The sequence below is a fragment of the Mobula birostris genome, chromosome 1 (assembly GCF_030028105.1).
Source record: "Mobula birostris isolate sMobBir1 chromosome 1, sMobBir1.hap1, whole genome shotgun sequence".
Taxonomy (NCBI): Eukaryota; Metazoa; Chordata; class Chondrichthyes; order Myliobatiformes; family Myliobatidae; genus Mobula; species Mobula birostris.
The window spans coordinates 89730755-89753088 of record NC_092370.1 but is presented as its reverse complement, the minus strand read 5'-3'; the positions used below and the strand labels follow the sequence as shown (position 1 = coordinate 89753088).

General features: G+C 41.9%; 1 protein-coding gene across 2 annotated transcripts in view; it reads left to right on the top strand.

The window, feature by feature from the left end:
* rab31 (RAB31, member RAS oncogene family) overlaps window positions 1-20221 on the top strand; it is a 115429-nt gene extending 95208 nt beyond the window's left edge. The window contains exons 7-8 of one of the 2 annotated variants that reach the window (XR_011886098.1): window positions 9896-10002; window positions 16445-16533. Coding sequence is in view for 1 of the 2 variants with exons in the window: in XM_072258939.1 (XP_072115040.1) it covers window positions 16445-16542 (98 nt within the window). In the remaining variant the exon portion in view is untranslated. Of the gene's footprint in view, window positions 1-9895; window positions 10003-16444 lie in introns of both variants that reach the window. The other variant, XM_072258939.1, reaches the window with a different exon arrangement.
* Window positions 20222-22334: the final 2113 nt, after the last annotated feature.

The window sequence follows — 22334 nt, the reverse complement described above, 5'->3', positions numbered from 1 at the left end:
TGAAGTCCACAATCATCTCTTTTGTTTTGTCCATGGAACTCAACTGCTCGCTATTGTTGTTGAATTCTCTCTCTCTAGACAATCCTAGTAAGTGGCTTTCACCCCTTTCAGAGCTTTGCTAAACTGCTGTTTGTCAGAGCTATATTCCTCTCTGTTTCCAGACCTGTAGGCGTGATCCTTTGCGGATCTGAGAGTCCTCAACTCCTTGGTGAACCACAGGTTGTCATTGTTATACTTGGGAATGATCTTTTTAGAAAGACATATATCTTCACAGAAGGATACGTATGATATTACAGTGTCAGCATATTCATCTATACTGCTACACCAACCATCCATGACCAACCATTCCATGGAACTTAAGCAGTCTCTCAGCCTTCCAGCAGCCCCAGGACACCATCACCGTCTGATGGTCCTAGTTTCAGTTTGCGTTTATAGCTGGGACCAGGCATGATAATGGCATGGTCAGAGTTGCCAAGGGGAACCTGGGGAAAATGGCAGAATGCCCCTTTTATATTGGAATAGAAGTGGTCTTACGTTCTGTGCTCATGTGGGGCAACTAATCACCTGGTGGTCTTTGGGCAGATCATGTTTCATGTTACAATGGCTACAATTCCCCATAATAAAAATGACAGTATTGGGTAATTTATTTTCCAAGTCAACCAACAGTCATTGTGCAGACTGAATGTTTGCATGAGGGGGAATGTAAATATTGACCAAGATAACAGAGTGAAGTTCCCTAGGAAGGTAGCATGGTTTACAGTGAATGAAGAGAGCCTCTAAATCAGCAGAGGAAAATGGAAAAAAAATGACAGATGCGTCGCTGCATGATTTGTGATTTATAAACATGCACAAGCCACCACCAAGTGACTTGCCTCATAGTGCACTATTACGATATGCTCGAAGTAGCTGGGATCCTGAAGTCGTCTGGTATATCTGAGTTGAGCCACAACATAATGTTAGTGATATTCAACCTGATTCTGATTGAACTTCGATTGAGACACAGACTGCAAACCCTGTAATCTGGAGCATTAAAGAAAGGAAGAACTCAGCATCTGTGGAGATGGATAGATAATCAATATCTTGGTATGTCTTTTGCTGCCACAGATGTTGCCTGACCCACTGAGCTCCTCCATTGAATCTCACTGTCCTGCTTCTACAGTCCTCCATTAAAGCACTCACAGCTAAAGTTCACACATAAACAGTAGTGGTTGGAAAAATTAAATGAGCAGAGGTCCAAGGATATATTTGCTGCTAGTTGACCAGCAAGATGCTTGTAGCTAGTTATTTTCAGCACTGGACAAATAGAACCAGCCATTCTCTGCATGTGCTTGCGTGCAGATTTTCTGCACAAACTACAATAAATTAAGAGATATTAGAGGCTTAGGAAGTTCTGCAAGACATCTGAAACCTCTGTGACCAAAGAAACACCTGACTAGCTCTTCAATTGGAATTGTGAATTATTGAGATATTGTAGTGGAGAATTGGACCAGGAGAAGTTAAAATGCTTAACTCAAAATTAGATTCAGTGGGACGGAGTGAAGGAAAGAGAGAGCAGGAAGCTGCAGTGCGGCTGAAGTGTTGGCAAGTCAGACCAGGGCTGGTGAGGAGGCAAAAGTGGTGGTCAGGTGAGTAGATGGAGCTTGTCGTGTTTGGAACTTAATCCTACATTATGAACCTACAGCAGCTGGAGAGTTGTGGGCCTTGGCTGATTTTGTAGTTGTGAGTCATATCCGGAAAGGAGTGGTCAGGAGTAAGATTGGTGGGTTGCAGTTCGTGAGTGACATTGGTTGGTAGGTGGGAAGGGAAGTAGCACTCAGCGGTGTCCAACTCTAGCGGTAAGAATCACAAGCAGAATCTGATCGTTGCCCATGGTAACTTAGATCGCCCAGAGAGACGCACCGCACTTGTTGCTCGTGTGCTCAAGGACTACAGAGTGGACACGCGGCTCTCCAGGAGTCCCGGCTCGCTGGAGAGGGTGCACTTTATGAAGAGAAAGGAGGATACACATTCTTCTGGTCTGGCAGGCCCGAAGAAGAACGAAGAGAACCTGGTGTGTGCTTGACTATCAAGAACTGCCTCGCAGCAAAGCTACCAACCCTGCCTGTTGCTCTAAATGACCGAATCCAGACCTTGCGTACACCTTGGCAAGGAGAACGCCACCTCACCATAGTCAACGTTTACGCCCCAGCTCTGACTAATCCCAGTGAAGTCAAGGAGGCATTCTACAGTGAACTGAAAACCACTAGCAGCGTGGCAACTTCGGATAAGCTGCTGTTGCTGGGAGACTTTATTGCTTGGGTTGGCAAGGAGTCCACTGTGTGCCCTGGTGTGATTGGACGCCAAGGGGTTGGCAACAGTAACAGTCACGGTCTACTGCTCCTCTCGATGTGCACAGAATTCAAACTGTGCATTACTAACACACTGTTCAGATTGCCAGACAAGCTCAAATGCATGTGGATGCATCCACGATCTAAAAGCTGGCATCTCATTGATTATGTCATCACCCGACAACGAGACATCTCTGCCATTCGTATCACCAGAGTTAAGCGTGGAGCTGAGTGCTCAACTGATCATCAAATGGTGTGGTCCGATCTATGTCTATTGATCAAACCTCCACGCAGACTGAATGCTGCCAAACCACCCAAAAAGCTGAATACCACCAAATTGAAACATCGTGAGTGTGCTGATGCCCTGAAATCATCTATGGAAACTGCTCAAAGCAGACTGGTTGAGAATCCACCAGACGATATACTGAGCACTGGAATGCCTTTAAAGAAACGGTCTACATTTCTGCCCAGGACACCTTGGGGAAAGCTAAGCACAAGCATCAGGACTGGTTTGATGAGAGCAACCAATCTGTGCAAGAGCTTCTAAGAGCTAAGGCAGCTGCCCACCAGGCTCTTCTTCGACACCCAAACTCAAGTTCCAAAAAACATGCCTTTTTGAGTGCAAAATCAACTTTGCAGAGGCAGCTCAGGGCTATGAAAGGCCAGTGGTGGGTGAACAAGGCCAGGGAGTTACAAGCCTTCGCTGACTGTAATGACTCAAGAAGGTTCTACGAAGTAATCAAGGTTGTGTATGGTCCATCAAAACAAGGCACCTCACAACTCCTGAGCAAGGACAGTACATCCATCTTCACTGAGAAGTCAGAGCACATGAAAAGATGGCAAGAACACTTCCATAAGCTGCTGAACAGACCAGGAACCATCACCGATGAAGCACTGGGCAGAGTACACCCTTGACCCATACTGTTCGATCTAGATGCTCCCCCTACTCTTCATGAGGTCATCGAAGCCATCAAACAGCTGAAACCCAACAAAGCACCAGAGCCTGATGGTATCGCAGCCGAGATCTATCAGTATGGTGGTCACACACTGACATCATGCCTGCACCAGCTGTTCAAAAAGTTGTGGGGAGCTGCAGAACTACCACAAGACTTCAAAGACACATCAGTTGTGACCATCTACAAGAACAAGGGAGACAAGAGAGACTGCAATAATTATCATGGCATCTCTTTCCTGTCAGTTGCGGGAAAATGCCTCGCGAAGATCATCCTTAGACGCTTGGTGTCCAACATCAATGACAACATCCTTCCAGAAAGCCAGTGTGGTTTTCGAACAGGCTGTAGTACAGTGGACATGATCTTTTCATTGAGGCAGCTCCAAGAGAAATGTGTTGCGCAGCAGAGAAAGAGGGCTGATGGCGGGCTCCTCAACCTCGCAAGACTGAGAGCAAAAACAAAAGTCAGGGACATTGTGGCGCATGAGCTACAGTTTGCTGATGACTGTGCAGTGGTTGCCCACTCTCTCAAAGACTCACAGGAGATCAGCGGTCGCTTTGCCAGTGCAGCCAAAAGCTTCGGAGTGACAATCAGCCTGAAAAAGACGGAAGTTTTGTACCAACCGGCTCCTGGCTCAAGCTACAGGGAACCAACTGTCCTCATTGATGACGCTTGTCTCAATGCTGTCAACAAGTTTTGCTACCTGGGCAGCACAATAACATCCTCAGCTTCTCTGGATGTAGAGATTGAGTCACGAACCAGAAAGGCCTGCTTTGCCTTTGGTCAGCTGAAAAATCGAGTTTGGTCACAGAACATCAGGTTGGCCACCAAGTGCAAGGTATACGGGGCCGTTGTCATATCAACCTTGTTATTAGGAATGTGAGACATGGTGCCCATATCAGAGACACTTACGCCAGCTTGACCAACTGCAGCAGCATCACCTACGTTCTCTGATGAAGATCACCTGGCGAGATAAGGTCTCCAATACCGAGGTCCTCTCTCGAGTTGGAATGTCAGCAGTTTCAACCTTGGTGATGTCAGCCCAACTGTGCTGGGTAGGACATGTCAGAATGCCTGATGGAAGACTGCCCAAGGACATCTTGTACGGCCAACTGTCCAAAAACGAGGAGGCCAGCGACTACGGTACAAGAGCCACAAGAAAGCTGACATTGCCCCATCAACATGGGAGGATCTGGCTCACGATGGAGGGACGCCATCAGAAAAGGTGTGGACGCTGCTGAGAATAAGCTCAACGAGGCAACAGAGGAAAGGCACAGGAAGCGCCACAACAGAGCTTCTGCCCCTGTTGCCCTCCAGGCCTCACCTGCCAAGCATGTGGCAAGCAGTGCCTGTCAAGGATCGGCCTGTGCAGCCACTCCAGGATGCACATATCAAACCCCACTAACTGACTGAAAGGAACCATCATCATCCTATGGGATGGATAGCCAGAGAGAGAGGGAAGGGATGGTGCCTTCTCGGATCCCACTTCTTAAATGCCATCCCACTTGAGCGCTGCATTGTGAAGACCTAGTTGTCCTGTAAGTTACCACGCATGCTCATTCCTAAGATAACTTGGTCCAATTAGCCCTGCAATGCAGCAAAACAATTGCACAAGGATGAGCTCATCCCATGCCTGAGTGATGCGCAAGTCATATTGTGTTCACAAAGCTGAATGAGGTCCAAAACACCCAGCTTGAAGGAGATCAACTCAGAAGCGCTCACAATCGTGTTCCTTTCTGGGATAAATAACATGTTTTTCAAATGTGTAACCATGAGAGAGAAAAAATCATTCTATATCCAAATTCAGACTTCATTTTTAATATTCTAACAAATCAACATTCATGAAGGGGCCATGAGAAGGCCTTGGTGAGCAGGATTAAGGAAAACCCCAAGGCATTCTATAAGTATGTGAAGAGCAAGGGGATGAGCCATGCGAGAATAGGACCAATCAGGTGTGATGGTGGAAACGTGTGCATGGAGTCGGAGGAGGTTGCAGAGGTACTTAATGAATACTTTGCTTCAGTATTCACCAGGGAAAAAAAGACCTTGGCAATTGTGAGGATGACTTACAGCGGACTGAAATGCTTCAGCACATAGGCATTAAGAAAGAGTATGTGTTGGAGCTTTTAAAAAGCATTGTTAGATGAGGAACTGTGGGAAGCGAGGGAGGAGATTGCTGAGCCTCTAGCGATGATCTTTGCATCATCAATAGGAACGAGAGAAGTACTGGAGGATTGGGGCGTTGCAAATGTTGTTCCCTGGCTCAAAAAAGGGAGTAGAGATATCCCAGGAAATTATAGACCAGTGAGTTTTACTTAAGTGGTGAGCGTTGTTTGAGAAGATCCTGAGGGTCAGGACTTATGAGCATTTGGAGAGACATAATCTGATTAAGGATAGTAGGCATAGCTTTGTCAAGAGCAGGTTGTGCCTTACAAGCCTGATTGAATTCTTTGAGGATGTAACAAAACATATTGAAGGTAGAGCAGTGGATATAGTGTATATAGATTTCAGTAAGACATTTCATAAAATTGCCCATGCAAGACTCATTCAGAAAGTAAGGAGGTATGGGATCAAAGGAGACCTTGCTTTGTAGATCCAGAATTGGCTTGCCCACAGAAGGCAAAGGATGGTTGTAGATGGTTCGTATTCTTCATGGAGGTCGGTGACCAGTGGTGTTCTGCAGGGATCTGTTCTAAGACCCCTCCTCTTTGTGATTTTTATAAATGACCTGGATGAAGAAGTAGAAGGGTAGGTTAATAAGTTTGCCAATGACACAAAGGTTGGGGGTGTTGTGGATAGTGAGGAGGGTTGTCAGAGGTTACAGCGGGTCTTCGATAGGATGCAGAACTGGGATGAGGAGTGGCAGATGGAGTTCAATCCAGATAAGTGTGAAGTAGTTTATTCTGGCAGGCCAAATTTGAAGACAGAATATAGTGTTAATGGTCAGCCTCTTGACAATGTGGAGTATCGGAGAGATTTTGGGATCCACGGCCATAGCACACTCAAAGCTGTTGTGCAGGTTGACAGTGTTGTTAAGAAGGCGTATGGTGTGTTGGCATTCATCAACCATGGGACTGAGTTCCTGAGCCGTGAGGTATTGTTACAGTTATATAAGACCTTGGTCAGACCCCATGTGGAGTATTGTGTTCATTTCTGGTCTCCTCACTACAGAAAGGGTGTGGAACCCATAGAAAGAGTGCAGAGGAGATTTACAAGGATGTTGCCTGGATTGGAGAGTGTGCTTTATGAGAATAGATTCAGTGAATTTGGCTTTTTTCCTTGGAGTAATGGAGGATGAGAGGTGATCTGATAAAGGTGTATGAGATAACGAGAGGCATTAATCGTAGGAATAGCCGGAGGCTTTTTCCCAGGGCTGAATGGCTAACATGAGGGGGAACAGTTTTAAGGTGCTTGGAAGTAAGTACAGAGGAGATGTCAGGGGTAAGCTTTTCACACATAGTGGTGAGTGCGTGGAGTGCACTGCTGGCGACAGTGGTGGAGGCGGTTACAATAGTGTCTTTTAAGAGACTCTTTAGTTGGGTACATGGAGCTTAGAAAAATTGGGTAATTCTAGGCAGTTTCTAGAGCAGGTTACATGGTCAACACAACATCGTGGGCCAAAGGGCCTGTAATGTGCTGTAGATTTCTGTGTTCTTTAATTATTGTCAAATCTGAAACAACCTGGCTGCACACTTGTAAACATTTTGATGCTAGTTATTTCGTTTGGTAAAAATTAGGGCAACCCTTCATTTATATTGGAATGGACAAGTCCTAACCACTTTGGGTAATTTTATAGGCTATCTGGTGAGTCAATTCGGAACCTTCTCATTGTTCACTCTCAGCAAGAAACTGTTCATGCGCAGCTTAGAGACGAGAAGATGACATACAGCATGGAAACTGGCCTAACTTGTCCATGATGGCCATGGTACTACTCCCAAGCTAGATCCATTTGCTCATCTTTGATCCAGGACCATCTAATCCCTTCCTCTATCTTAGAAATCAACCTTTAAATTTTTCTCTTTACTTGTACGGGTGCAATTATTTCACCAGTGGATGATCTAGAACAGGAAACACAAAATATCATAAAGGAAAGTTTGGAGTATATTTAAATGACAAGATGAAAGTTTTGTTAAGTGCACCATTATTGTCTGTTACATTTATTGTTTACCGTTCATTATATCAGTCAAATGGATCTTGTATTTCAAGGATCCTTTGCCTGATGTCAATGAGATATGTTCAGCCAACTTCAGCTTGGGTGTAATTTAGGTCTGTAAACACTGCCATATTTGAGAGACATATTGGGAAAACAAGCCATTGTTTGTTAAGATTGCATCTGATTAAAAACAATAGTGTAAATTTTGACTGGCTGTTCCTTTCTCAGTCTTTGTATCTGATTGTTTATTGAGATTTAAATGCAAAATAGTGATTTTTGTTTTGATGAAATTGCCCAGGATTGTTGAAGTCCATTAAAGGCTCAAGAGATTAATCAGTTCTCTGACTTGTATATCAGACAAAAACAAAAATAGATCTAGGACTAAAATTGAGTTCACTCACCTATTACATATAGCATCAGTTGCCATTTGGAGTTTTATTGAAATGAATTAAAATTTCAACCATATGAATAACAATTTCATCAACAGGCAAGGCAATGCACCCCATTTGTTTTAATATTCAAATGTGAAAGATTTGATATTGTTCAGACAATGTATAATACTATTGCAGCGTTGTACTTGTTGGGCTATTCTTTAACGTTAGGGTTCATGGAGTTCGGTAATAACCATTTGCTAGATTATGAAGTATATTGGCCAGGGGAATCACATAGAGTGTAATATGTTGTGTACTTCACTGGGATGCTGGACAGATGACATTTTCCTCAGGGATCATCACAGCACTCATGGTGCAGAATTTTAAGACAGCCAATCCTGCAATCTATTTTTTAAGGAGGTAATTAAACCTTAAAATGCTATAGTCCTGCTTGAGGATATTCTGCTGGCTAACTTCCTCTCCACTTCTTATTTGAGGAAACACATGACCTCATGAGGAATTGCCCATTGTAAGTGGCCATTGCTGGTGAGGCCAGCATTCAATGACCATCCTTAATGGCCTTCAAGTTGGCGATGTGTCACCTCATCTAAATTCTGTACTGGGGCTTTTCAGAGGGCGTGTGAGAGTTGTTTACATGAGGTGGAATTGCACATACACAGAGAAGATCTGTACATTTATTCCCTGAAAGACATTCGTGACCGGATGGGGTTTTGCAACAATCCAGTATTTTATGGTCACCATGACTGATGCTAAATTTTTGTTCCAGATTATTTAGCTGAGTTTAAATTCTTCTTTGATGAGGTTTGAACTGGTAATTAATACTGGCCTGTGGGTTGTTCATTCAGCGAAATAAAAGCATGGGTCCTTTCTTTTAAACTTTAGTCTTCTGTTTTCTCTGAGGTTTGTTACTGTCTCAGAATCTTTCTCTCTTATTCACTCACTATTACTGGAGGATGGGCTGTTGTTCAAACCAACAGAGTACTTTATTAAACAAAAAAAAAGATATGTACAGAACATACAGCAATTTTTGAAACCACTACCCTGCAGTCAGAGAGCCTCTGAGTCGTTTCATCCTGAGCATTCTTACAGTACCGTGGGTATGGTGATGTTGTGGTTAGGTTACCGAACAAACAATCAGAGTTCCAGATCACTGATTCAGTAATATACTGTAAATTTGAATCCTAGTGCAGCAGATGGGAAATTTAAAACATAGTAATTAAATAAACATGCAATTTTGAAAAAAAAGAAGAGAATGCTGGTAACCTTGGAACTATTCGGTTGTGGTAAAAACCCATCTGGCAATCTAATGTCTTCAGAGGAGGAAATTTGTCATCCTCAAACTGGTCTGGCCAATGCAAGACTGTTGACCCATCAGTGTGATTGATTTGCTAAAGCCCCTCTGAGGTCAGGAATAACCTACATATGGATTTAAAGTGAGTATTGTTACATCTGATAAATATAAACAAACTGTTGCAGAAGCAGTTCTTGGAACAGTTGTTAAAATGATACCAATTGATATTAGATAAATTACACCACTTTCCTTTGATAATCTATAGGGGTAGAGGGAAAGCCCATTTCCTGTGGTTTTTACTATGACTATACGATGAAGAGCATTCTGACTGGTTTCATCACTGCCTGGTACAGATGCTCCAATGCGCAGGATCAAAAAGAAAATACTGACAGTTGTAGACTTAACTAGCTCCACAAGCCATCACACCATGTAGCTCATCTTCAAAAGATGGTGCCTGAAGAAGGTGGCATCCATTATTAATGATCCTCACCATCTGGACATGCCCTCTTCTCATTACTGCCGTTGGGGAGGAGGTACAAGAGCCTGAAGATACACACTCAATGTTTCAGGACAGTTTTTCCCTCTGCCATCAGATTTCTGAATAGTCCATGAATCCACGAGTATTACCTCACTACTCCTCTTTAGCACTTTATTAAGTTACAATAAGAAATAAATAAATAAATAGTATTTTTAATGTCTTGCACTGTACTGCTGCCACAAAGCAACAAATTTCTCAACAGTGATAATAAACCTGATTCTTATTTTGTTTGGGTCAATAGACACTTCTTCCTCAAATTCGGAATGAGCTTCTACATCAAGTCATCACTGTATGGGCCTGACCTTTGTCTTCTCATCACTCTTTCTCCAATCCTAGGAAAGATTACTGGTAACTTAAGTTAACTAAGTACTTTATTAAATAGATTTTACAGAGAACATGCGGCATTTCTCTATTATGATCAAAGTTCAAAGTACATTTATTATCAAAGTACATATGTCACCTTGTATAACCCTGAGATTCATTTTCTTGTGGGCATTCACAGTAGATATAAAGAAACATAATAGAATCAGTGAAAGACTGCACTCAACAAAATGAACAAACACCAATGTGCAAAAGACAACAAACTCTGTAAATACGAAAAAAAGGGGGAGGAAATCAAGTTCAAATTTAAGTATTCAACCATAGCATGAATACCCAAATGAAAGTGGATTCCTCTAGCAAACAACATTACCAACAGCACAGAGCACATATGATTATGATAGCAGAAAACATACAGTCACAAAAAATACTATAGCCCAAGTCCCTGAATTAATAGTAATAAGTAATAAAGAAATAAAAATAGAGAACATGAGATGAAGAGACTTGAAAGTGAGTGCATAGGTTGTGGGAACAGTTCAGTGATGGGGTGAGTGAAGTGGTAGCTTCTGGTTCAAGAGCCTGATGCTTGAGAAGTAATAACTGTACCTGAACCTGGTAGTGTGAATCTGAGGTTCCTTTATCTAATTCCTTTTGGCAGCAGCAAGAAGAGAGCATAGCCTGGATGGTGGGGATCCTTGATGGTAGATGCTGCTTTCCTGTGACAGCCCTCCATGTAGATGTGTTCAATGGTGGGGAGGATTGGGCTCTATCCGTTACTTTCAGTGGGCTCTTCCATTCAAGGGCATTGGTGTTTGCAAATCAGGCTGTGATGCAAGTAGTCAATGTACTCTCCACTGCACAGCTATAGGAGTTTGTCAAAGTTTTAGATGACATGCTGAATCTTTGCAAGCTTCTAAAAAAGTAGAAGTGTAATAGCACTTATGGGATGAGTATAAAGCAAGTAGAGCAGGGGACACATACAAAATGCTGGATGAGCTTAGCAGATCAGGTAGTATCCATGGGAATGAACAAACAGTGGACATTTCAGACCGAGACTCTTCTTCAAGACAGGAAATAAAAACAGGGAGGAGGGCAAGGAAGATACCTAGAAGGTGATAGGTGAAGCTAGGTGGGTGAAAAAGGTAAAGGGTTGGAGAGGAAGGAATCTAATAGGAGAGGAGAGTGGACCATAGAAGAAAGGGAAGGAGGAGAGGCACCTGGAAGAGGTGATAGGTTGGTGAGCAGAGATTAGAGACCAGAGTGGGAAATAAAAGAGGGTAGGGGGAGGGAATTTTTTTTAACTAATTCATGCCATCAGGTGGAGGCTACCTAGACGAAATATAAGATGTTGTTCCTCCATCCTGAGGGTGGCTTCATCATAGCACAAGAGGAGGCCATGGATCGACATGTCAGAAAGGGAATGAGAATTGGAATTAAAATGTTTGACCATTGGGAAGTTCCCCTTTTGACAAATAGTGCTGAGGTGCTCGAGAAACGGTCCCCCAATTTATGATAGATCTCATCAATTTAGATAAGGCAGCATTGCGAGCATTGGATACAATAGCCAACCCCAGCAGATGTGCAGGTGAAGTGTTGCCTCACCAGGAAGGACTGTCTGGAGCCCTGAATGGAGGTGAGGGAGGAGGTGAATGGTCAGGTGTATCACTTTGGCTGCTTGTAGGATTAAGTGCAGGAGAGAAATTAGTAAGGAGGGACAAATGGACAAGGGAATCATAGAGAGAGTGATCTGTGCAGAAAGCAGAGAGTGAGGAGAAGTTAAGGATGTGTTTGGTAGTAAGAGCCCTTTGCAGATGTCGGAAGTTGCAGAGAATGATATGTTGGATGCGGGGGCTCATGGGGTAAGGACAAGAGGAACTCTATCACAATTAGGCAGCAGGAAGATGGGCTGCGCGTGGAAATGTGGGAAATGGAGGAGATGTGGGTGAGGGCAATATCAATAGTGTCCTGTTCTTTGAACAAGGAAGACATCTCTGATGTCCTGAAAGGGAAAGCCTCATCCTGGAAACAGATGCAGCAGAGATAAAGGAAGTGAGAAAAGGGAATGGCATTTTTACAGGAGATAGGGTGGGAGGGGGTATGGTCAAGATAACCATGGGAATGGGTAGGTTTATAAAAGTTGTTGGTAGAAAGTTTGTCTCCAGAGATGGAGACCGAGAGATCAAAAAAGGGGTGACAGGGATCAGAAATGGACCAAGTGAATTTAAGGGCAGGGTGGAAGTTGGAGGCAAAGTTGATGAAATTGTCAAGCTCAGCATGGGTGCATGAAGCAGCATCAATGCAGTTGTCAAAATGTAACAAGGAAGGAATTGGAGAGCATTACCAGGGAAGGCTTGGAGCATGGATTGTTCCACATACCCAACAAAAAGGCAGGCATGGCTGGGGGGCCATGTGAGTGCTCACGGCTACACCCTGAGTTTGGAGAAAGAAATTGTTGAAGGGAAGGACCAGTTCCACCAGGCAGAGGTGGTGGTGGGGAACTGGTCGGGTCTGTTGTTGAGAAAGAAGCAGAGAGCTTTATGGCCTTCATGATGAGGGATAGAATTGTATAGGCACTAGACATCCATTCTGAAAATGACGCGATTGGGGCATTGAAAGTTGTTGAGGAGATCGAGAGCATGTGAGGTGTTGCAGATATAGGTAGCAAGGGATAGAACCAAGGGTGATAAAATGAAGTTCAGGTGTGCAGACATGAGCTCAGTGAGGCATCAGCAGGCAGAAACAACGGGCCTGCCCTCACAGTCATGCTTGTGAATCTTCGGTAGGAGCTACAAATGAGCAGTGTAGCAGAGTTGATGAGGTTACTGGTGGCGTGGAGATAGTGGCATGATGGTCCGAAGTGGGGTTCTTTTCAAGGGGTAAGTAAGAGGAGGTGTCTGAGAGTTATGCCCTTGCCTCAGCAAGGCAGAGGTCAATCCAGCAGACTACAACTACACCCCCTTTGTCTGTGAGTTTGATGGTAAGCTTGGGATTGCTGCAGGAGTACAGAGGACACTACTTTCAGAAATGTTAGGTTTTGAAGAAGGGAGAGGAGTGCTGAGCCAGTTGATGTCTCATCAGCAATTAGAGATGAAAGGGTCCAGAGCAGGCAGAAAACTAGAGCAGTGTGTCCAAGAAAAGGAGGGTTGGAGATGGGAGAAAAGGTCATCAGTCCAGGGTGGGGAATGCTTGCCAAGAAGTGGGCTGGTAGACAGAGACGACAGAAGAAAAGCATGGCACCCTTGACCGTACGTATCTACAATGAGCTTGATGCCAAATTAAACTGATCCCTGCATAGGGTCTGTATCACTTCATCGCTTGCCTGTTCAGTCATTGAATCATAGAGCAATAAAGTGTGGATGCAGGCCCTTCGGCCCAATGAGTCCATGTTAACCACTGTGTCCACTCAGTTAGCCCCAGCTTCCTGCATTCACCTCAGATTCCTCTAAGCCCTGCCCCTCCCAAATGCTTCTTAAATGATCCTATCGGACAGATTTCAACTACTTCTTCCAGCAGCTCGTTCCATATCCTCACCCCCAATGAAAAAATTTGCTCATCGGGTCCCTTTTGCCCTAAATTTTTGCCCCTTAGCATTAGATTTTCCTAGCCTGGGAAAAAGACTGTTATTGTCCACCTCATCTAAACTTCTCAGAGTGTTAAACATTTCTAAAGCATCACAAGTCTTTCTCCTGCATTCCAAGGAATAAAGATTTAGCCTGGCCAACCCCTCCCTATAACTCTGGCCCTCTCGTCCTAGCAACATCCTTGCAAATCTTTTTTGCACTCATTCCAGTTTGACTATATCTCTCATATGATAGATGACTAAAAGTCTACATAGTACTCTGAAGTATGGCCCCACTAATGACTTGTACAACTGCAACTACAAACGTTTGTACTCTTTTGCAACTGTAACTACAATGCCTCTACTTCCTGAAGAGGCTGATGAGAGCTGGGCTTTGCACGTCCATACTTGCATTGTTCTGATGAGGAAAATGAGGAAAAACTTCTTCGCACAGAGAGTAGTGAATCTGTGGAATTCTCTGTGGAATTCTCTGCCACAGGAAACAGTTGATGCCAGTTCATTGGCTATATTTAAGAGGGAGTTAGATATGGCCCTTGTGGCTAAAGGGATCAGGGGGTATGGAGAGAAGGCAGGTACAAGGTTCTGAGTTGGATGATCAGCCATGATCATACTGAGTGGTGGTGCAGGCTTGAAGGGCCGAATGGCCTACTCCTGCACCTATTTTCTATGTTTCTATGTTCTACAGATGCACAGTAGAGAGCACCCTGACGAACTGCAGGAGGAGGTTACGTAGCATCCATGCTAGGAGTACCAGACTCAAAAACAGTTACTTTCCCCGAGCAGTAAGGCTGATCAACACCTCCACCCACTAACTCCTCCAATACTTTATTGCTTTCCTTCAGTCACCTTATGTATAGCCTAGTGTTACTTTATGGACATACAATCAATCTACATATGTATAATCAGCTATCTTGTGTATTTATATTTATTGTGTTTTATTAATATCGTGTCTTTTTAATCTTTTGTGGGTTTTTTGTGCTGCATCAGATCCGGAGTAACGATTATTATGTTCTCCTTTACACTTGTGCGCTGGAAATGACAATAAACAATCTTAAGTCTTGAAAATAATATCCTAATTCCTATAATCGGTTTAAGAATTGAGACGTTATACTGTACCATGACTGATGAAGGCCTCTTTTCACCACCCTGTAATGCTGCTTTCAATGCACAATGCACTTGTACCCCTAGGTCCCTCTGACCTATTATACCTCACCAGTGCCCTGACATTCATAGTTCTACATTGGTTTGACTTTCCAAAATGCATCACTTCACACTTACCTGTATTGAAACCCGTTTGCAAAATTTCACAAGACAAGGTTTCATTGTCACTGGAATCAAATTCAGAATCAGGTTTATTATCACTGACATGTATCATGAAATTTGTTGTTTTGCAGCATTAATACAATGCAATGCATTAAAATATTGTAAGAAATATAAAGAAGTAAATTAGTGCAAAAGGAGAACATAACGTGAGGTTGTGTTCATGGGTTCATGGACTGTTCAGAGAGGAAGAAGCTGTTCCTAAAACATTGAGTGTGTGGCTGCTGTGCCTTGCTGATGGTAGTATGTGAAGAGGGCATGTCCTGGATGGCAAGAGTCCCCAGTGATGGATATCGTCTTCTCGAGGCACCATCTTTTGATGATGCCCTTGATGGTAGGGAGACTTGATTCCGTGATGAAGCTGACTGAGTCTACAATCCTCTGAAGCATTGTTTTCTGATCCTGTGTGGCGATTCAACCCATTAGCATGCTCTTCAGAAATTTGCTAGAGTCTTTGGTGGCAGTGCCAACCTGATATTGGCCAGGGGTGGAATGCACACTGCAACCAGGATGACAGCAGAAATCTTCCTTGTCTGATAGAACAGATGACGCTTGGCCGCCAGATGTTTCAGGTTGGGAGAGTAGGACTGAGACAGAATTGTCACGTCTGTGCACCATGATGAGTTAATCATGAAGCAAAACACTGCTGCCTCTGCCTTTACCTGACACTGCCATTTGGTCCATGTGGTGAAGGTGAAGTCCTCAGACTGGAGTGCTATGTCCGGAATGCTGGGGGTGAGCCATCCCTCATGTGTCTCTGGTACTGCAGTCTTACTCTGAGTTCTTCAACTTATTCTGTACTGTACATTAACCAGGAGGTTTGTAGGGAGTGGGGGCTTCAGGCTCCTGCATTTCATTCTTCCCTGCAGTCAAGCCCGGTGGCCGTGTTTTCTTTAAGGGAAACTACACTTGCTACCTGGGTGGTCCGCAGTCCAGAATCTGGTTTTGGCAGTTGAGTTTTTTTAAAAATATCTTAAAACAATATTGCTTACTGAAGTTGCTCAGTAACTTCAATGGTGTGATTAATGTAGCTGACTGTGACTGTTGACTTCAGTTATAGCATCCCTAAACAAGAAAATTTGATGATTCCCTTTGAGGCTGCACACAGAAGAATCTCCACACTCAGGCACAATCTATACATTGTTATAATTTTGTGGATCCCATTAGTAATCAAATATTTAGGTAATTTAATAAGTCTTAACTTCTTTACAGTGTTATAAAGCAATTAGAAATTATGGACTCACTTAAAAAAGCAAATCTGAATGTAAAATAATGGAATAATTCAAAATATTATATGTAAGTATACCTTTAAGCTGAGTGTATCAAGTGTTATGACTGTCCGTATGTCATTGCAGCAGACAATTGTCGTCAGTGGACAGCTTGTTGCCTTGAATAAAGGATGCTCTGTTCTACAGCTTCTTTATGAACAGTTTACATATGTGCTGGCCATCAGGGTTCATGGATCATTGCTGTGTCACTCCAGCAAACACAAAATCTGGGAGATGTTAAATGCATTTTTGCCATGTGTGACACAAGTGATCAGTAATAATCTCACTGGGCTTGTTTTTTCAGGTCAGCAAATTCCACCTCTGGATCCCTCTCAGATCAACAACAATGGAGCTTTCAAAGTTGGAAGGCACACAGTGCAATCGAGTAAGCGTTGCTGCTGAGTTTTGCTGGAGATCAAGGCCAAGCAGTATTAAATCATCATCCTCATACCAAGTAGCAGAATGGGGAAGAAAGAAAAACAAAACTTTTCTTTTGTGTTATTGTTTGAATTACTTAATAGTCTCAAGGTTATCTCTCAGTTATTGGATTGCTGGCTCTTTCATTCTAACACACTGCTATTTCCACTTTCATGAAATTCATTAGAATAGGGAGCTCCACAGAGAGTAGATTTACTATGAATGCGAACTTTAAAGTACCGGTTATTATTTTTGTTCAGCCTCTTTCGTCCTTTTGATCTTTTTGGCCTTTATTCTTCCTTTATGAACAACACAGTGATTGAATCTTTTAAACCATTTTTCAAATGTCCAGAAGTAAATTATGTTTTTGCTCACTGTAACAAGTTCTCTGCCTGGCCCAAAGCTCTAAAGATAAATGCTTTGTCTGTAAATTAGACCCTTTGATAAATATCACATTCATCAATTCCTAACTGATTGGAAAGTACTGAACTAATTACCCAAGACCCGTGGAAAACTGTAGAAGGCAGAAACTGTTCCTTTCATGTTCCACATTTAAAATGTGTTATGTATATGGTTATATGAAAGTTAAACTTTATAATAATCCCGGGGGATTACTTATGAAAAAGAAATTGTTTATGGCAGTGGACAGTGAAGTCCAGAAAGATCCATAAACAGAACAGGGGTATTTACTGCTATCTGATTTCAACCAGGGAGTGAGCAGGCATACTGACCTTTGTAGCCAACTGAAGAAATCTGTCAGGATGTTTACTTCTCATTAGTGACTGATTCCTGTTCATGGAATAAAGAAAAGCCACGTCTTTTCTGCTGGTTGTAGGGATAAATAGGTTACCATATTCACTGATTATGCCCAGAAATGACTAGTTAATCCCCGTTAAGGATCAATGAGTACAGGAGAGAGGTTGGGTAGGTGGGAGTAGGTGGAATATAATATTAATGAAAAGAGTCCCTCTACAAATGTGTGAAATTACCAGGTCTTAATTAACAATACAATTGAAAGAACTAGAATAGTTCGGGTTTAAAATAATCATTATGTAAACATGGCACACTCTAATGCCAAAGAGTTAAGATTCAAATTTTTACCTGTTTAATTTACATAATGTAGCCAAAACAATAACTGTATGTATACAAGCATTATGTATACTGCTTTTCCAATTCATGCTCTAAGTTCAGGCAGTCTTTATATTTGTACTTCCATTTTCATCATGAGGCATTATTATGGACCAGTGGAGTTTTTCTGCTGATTTTCTTCCAATTTGTGTTTAACCATGAAGATATTATGTGCTGTGGACGTGTATTTAAAACTGGATGAAGCTTTCAAATAGTTATGTAAGCTTTTTTTTTGCATCATTCTTCCTTGATCTATTAATTTCATTAACAAATTTCATTCACTTAGCGGTTTGTAAATCTTTGTGTACAATATATGACCAATATTTATGTAAGGTGCAAAAACTCTCCTCCCTTTTCTTTGCAAATTCCAACAGCTTTTGCTAACTAGGCAATGCAATTCAGAGATTGAAAAACTTGTAATACCACCTGCAGAATATCTGATCACTGGGAGCCATTGTGGAACTTTTTTTACTGACGATACTTTGTTAATGAACTGCACAAAGCCTAAACCAGGAAGTGCACATTAGAAGTTATTAATGTTTTAATATTAAAATAAAGAAGGGAAAGAGGGAAATGATAGAAAAAAAAGCTGTTAATATACTTACAATTTTTAACAAAAAAATTTAATAATTTACTACTCTTACAAAAATGTTTCAATGACTTCAAGAAATTGTTTGGCAGTAATAACTGCCATTAAGTGGGATATTTAGACCAAAATTGGAAAACACTTAGTATTTTTAAGATGAATTTATGTCCATGTTTCAATGATAAATATTTCATGCTATTCATTTTTGAATAAGGTGTCTTACGGCAATTGTAACTTCAGTGCAGATTATTAAGTAATATTACACCTTAGCCAACAACTTAAGATTTTTGCACATTTGTAAAGTAGTCCTTCAATTTGTACTAAATAACAAAAAGCATTATGAATATCATAGTTGTTTGTACAGTAAATTATGGCCAAGTATTTTGATACCCTTGCACCTTCGATATTTCCCAACTATACCTCTATCCCTTTCTTTAAAAAGATTAATCAACACAACCAATTGGCAATTGGTTATGATACATGTAACATGTTTCATTCACTGTGTTACTTAGTTTCAGTGCATCCCAAAATCAGTCATCTACTGTAGAGGGGCCATTAAGCCCATCATGTCCAACCCAAACATAAACAAGCCATCTGGGATTATCTCTGTTCTGTAGTTTCACATTGTAATTATTCATCCAGTTCAGTGTGACAAAGATTTCTGTCTTTATCGTTCTTTCAGAAAGTAAACTCTGGGTTCCTACCACCCTCTGAATGAAAGCCAAATTACATTTTCCCCTCTCAGCTTCCTACAAATTAACATCTCAGTCCCTTCATGTTGCACTCTTTCCTAAGGGACCAGATTAATTTTTCTGCTTGCTGTTATCGTACATAGGATGGTTAATTTACCTTGGCCTTGTGCATCTTTTAAGGCTCTGTCAAATTATGACAAGCATATTTTTAACTTCTGCTTTCATTAGGTTGAGCAAGCTTCAGGATAAGAGATGAGTGAGTGAGGTTTCCAGGAAAGACATCTGTTGTGCCCATTAGCAACTGAAGAGCTGTAGAACAGTATATCTCTACGTTATTCTTACTCCTGACTGGGAATTCACCTAGGAAGAAATCTCTTTACTCCCCACAGTGGCACAACAGAAATGTTCCAGTGCTCCTGCATTGCCTGAACATTACTCTGCAGAAACCAGAAAGGTGAACAGTAGATTGCTAAAATAAACTAATTAAGTTTTATAGTTATTCAAAAACCTTGATATGACTCATTCAACATTAATGCAAATCAAATTATTTGTTTATTATAAAAGATGTTTGTAGGCGCTTCCTGTATGCAAATTGGTTGCCTCATTTCCTAAATTACAACAATGATTGCAAAGATATTTCAATGGCAGTAAAGTGATTTTTCTGAGGCACTCTTGTTGTGCAATTATTGAACATCTGCTGCCATTGATTTCTTTAATTATCCTGGTTTAATAACCACATAATCATTTATCACATAGGTTTTGAGAATGATTGTTGAATTATTTCATTTTATGATGTCTGGTGTAACTTTCTGTATAAAAATGTCCCAACTAGATTTTGGTTTTGATGTAATCGTAATTATATAAATACTGCAAATGAATCCATATTGTCCACGTGACATTGGAAATTGTAGCTACCATTGTAAAGGAAAATCTTTATAGCAATGTTGTGATTTATGGGTGTATTTTAACATGAATCTACATCAACAGGAACAACATTGATTTTGATGAATTGACACCATGGCAACAGTTTGGATATTTTGTCATTCAAGTGTATCTCATTTTAGTGCCAAGTATATTTTAATATTTTTAGATTGGGCTGGCCCCATGTAGAACAAGCCAACTGAATGGGTACAATGTCTGTTATACTCTCTACTAATACTGTATAGTGTGACTATAGGCATAGTGATGTGGCTTAAGAAATACTGCCTTTTTCACAAAGTAAGCAGTTTCAATGTACCTTTTAATAAACATTATTTCATAACAATCTAAAGTGTACATTTTGTTTCATCGCCCTCAATAGGTAATTGAGTCTTTATTGTAAGGGAAGAAAATCATTCCACTGTTTCATGGATCATACTTTGTCTCTTTTTAGGTTTGTAGGGATCGTTTTGGGGACAGCACAAGGATCAGGTTAGGGACGAGGGAGAGTTAGAGACCGGGGCAGTAAATGAAGAGTCATGGAGTCTGGACAGGAGCCTGTGTTCAGAGCCCAAGCCAGAGCACTCCACAGTCGAAGGTCAGCGATCCAGGTGGTCGGGTCAGCAGGTGCTGAGGAGACCAGTGATTCCCGGGTCGGAGATCCGTACTTGCGGAAGTCAGTGACGTGCCAGGTCACCGGGGTTGGAGGTTCGTATGAGTCCAGAAGTCGAGGCCTGAAGGTCAAACCTGTGATCAGTATGTCTGGGGATGGAGGCCTGATGTCTGAGAGTCTGGGGTCAAGGACTGGAGGCTCATAGGCAGCCTGTCCTTGGGCTGTAGGCCTGTATGTGTGGGAGTGGATGGGAAGGAGGGACAGATGCTTGTTTTGTTGTTACTGCTTGTATTGTTCTGCTGGACATTGAGAGCATGCTGTGTTGGCACCGGTATATGTGGCGACACTGGTGGGGTGACTCCACCACATCTTGGATGGTTATTAATGTCAATGCATATTTCACTGTATGTTTTGATGTACATGTGATAAATGAATTTGAATCTGATCTGAAATATTGTAATATTTATAAATCCAGACCATACCTTGATTACAATGCAGTCCCTATTTCAAAATAAAATGATTGTTTGTTGGAGGCAATTCAAAGGAATAATGGAACAGATTGATTACACTGACTCTTGACTGTCTTGGAAGGAGAAAAATAGAAGAATTGCAATTGCTTTAGTATTGTCACCTGTACTGTTTTGCATGGCATCCATAGAGATAATTTCATTACACACTGCCTTTGAGGTATTACAAGGGAAAACAAGAGCAGAATGCAGAATAAAGTATCACAGTTACACAGCAAGTGCTGTGCAGGCAGACAGTAAGTTGCAAGCCATCACAGGGTAGATCGTGAGCTCAGGACTCCAGCTTATACAAGATGTCTGTTGAATAGTTTTAAAACAGCAGGATAGAAGTTGTCCTTGAGCATGATGTACTGAAGTTAGGTGACCCGTAAAAGAGATCAGGAAATTGGGAAAATGTGCTTATCCGAAAAAAAAGCATTGTGGATATTTTCACTATTAACTGATTATGAAGTCCTTACCTCTGTTGCTTTTAGTAGCAGTTGTCTGCAGAGCTCATAGCTGCGAACTAGGGAAAAGCAGTCAGAATCATTGAAAAAAAATCTCTCTTCAAGGAGGTCACAGAGCAACTGCAAGGTTGCCATGGAGATGAGGGAAAATCCAGCAAAGGTGAGTAAAAAGGGAAACACCTGCCTTCAGTGTGTATGGCCACCCACCCCTTTCCTGCAATCATCAACACTTAGCCGACTACCAAGCTGCAGGTGTGGTTCCAAGCTCCGCAAGCCTCGACATCATACCTCTTGCAGAGGCTGCAACATGATGTGGAATAATGCTGCATTAGGTCTGCACCCAGCAAAAGCTATGGCTGGCAAATAAAGGGAGAAGTGCAGTTGTGCCTGCTGAACCACTGTGGGGCTTGCTCTTGGTGTTTTAATGAGTAATAAGCAGGCCAAAGTTCAAAGTATATTTATTATTATAGTATGTATATGCTACCATATGTTATCCTGAGATTCATTTTCTTGCAGGCATTTACAGGGGAAAGAATTAAAATAGAATTTGAAAAAAACTACATAAACAGACAAGGATTGACAAACACCAACATGCAAAAGACAAGCTGTGCAAATTAACTGAGAACATGAAGAAGGGCCTCAGTTCCAATTGTCAACTGTTTGTTCATTTCAATAGATGCTGACTGACCTGCTGAGTTCCTCCAGCATTTTCTGTGTTACCGAGAACATGGGTCTGTAAAGAGTTCATAGGTCATGGGATCAAGTCAGAATAGTGGTGATTAACATTTTCCATGCTGGTTCAGGATACTGATGATTGTAGGATAATAATTGTTCCTGAACCTGATGGTGTGGGACCTAAGTATTCTG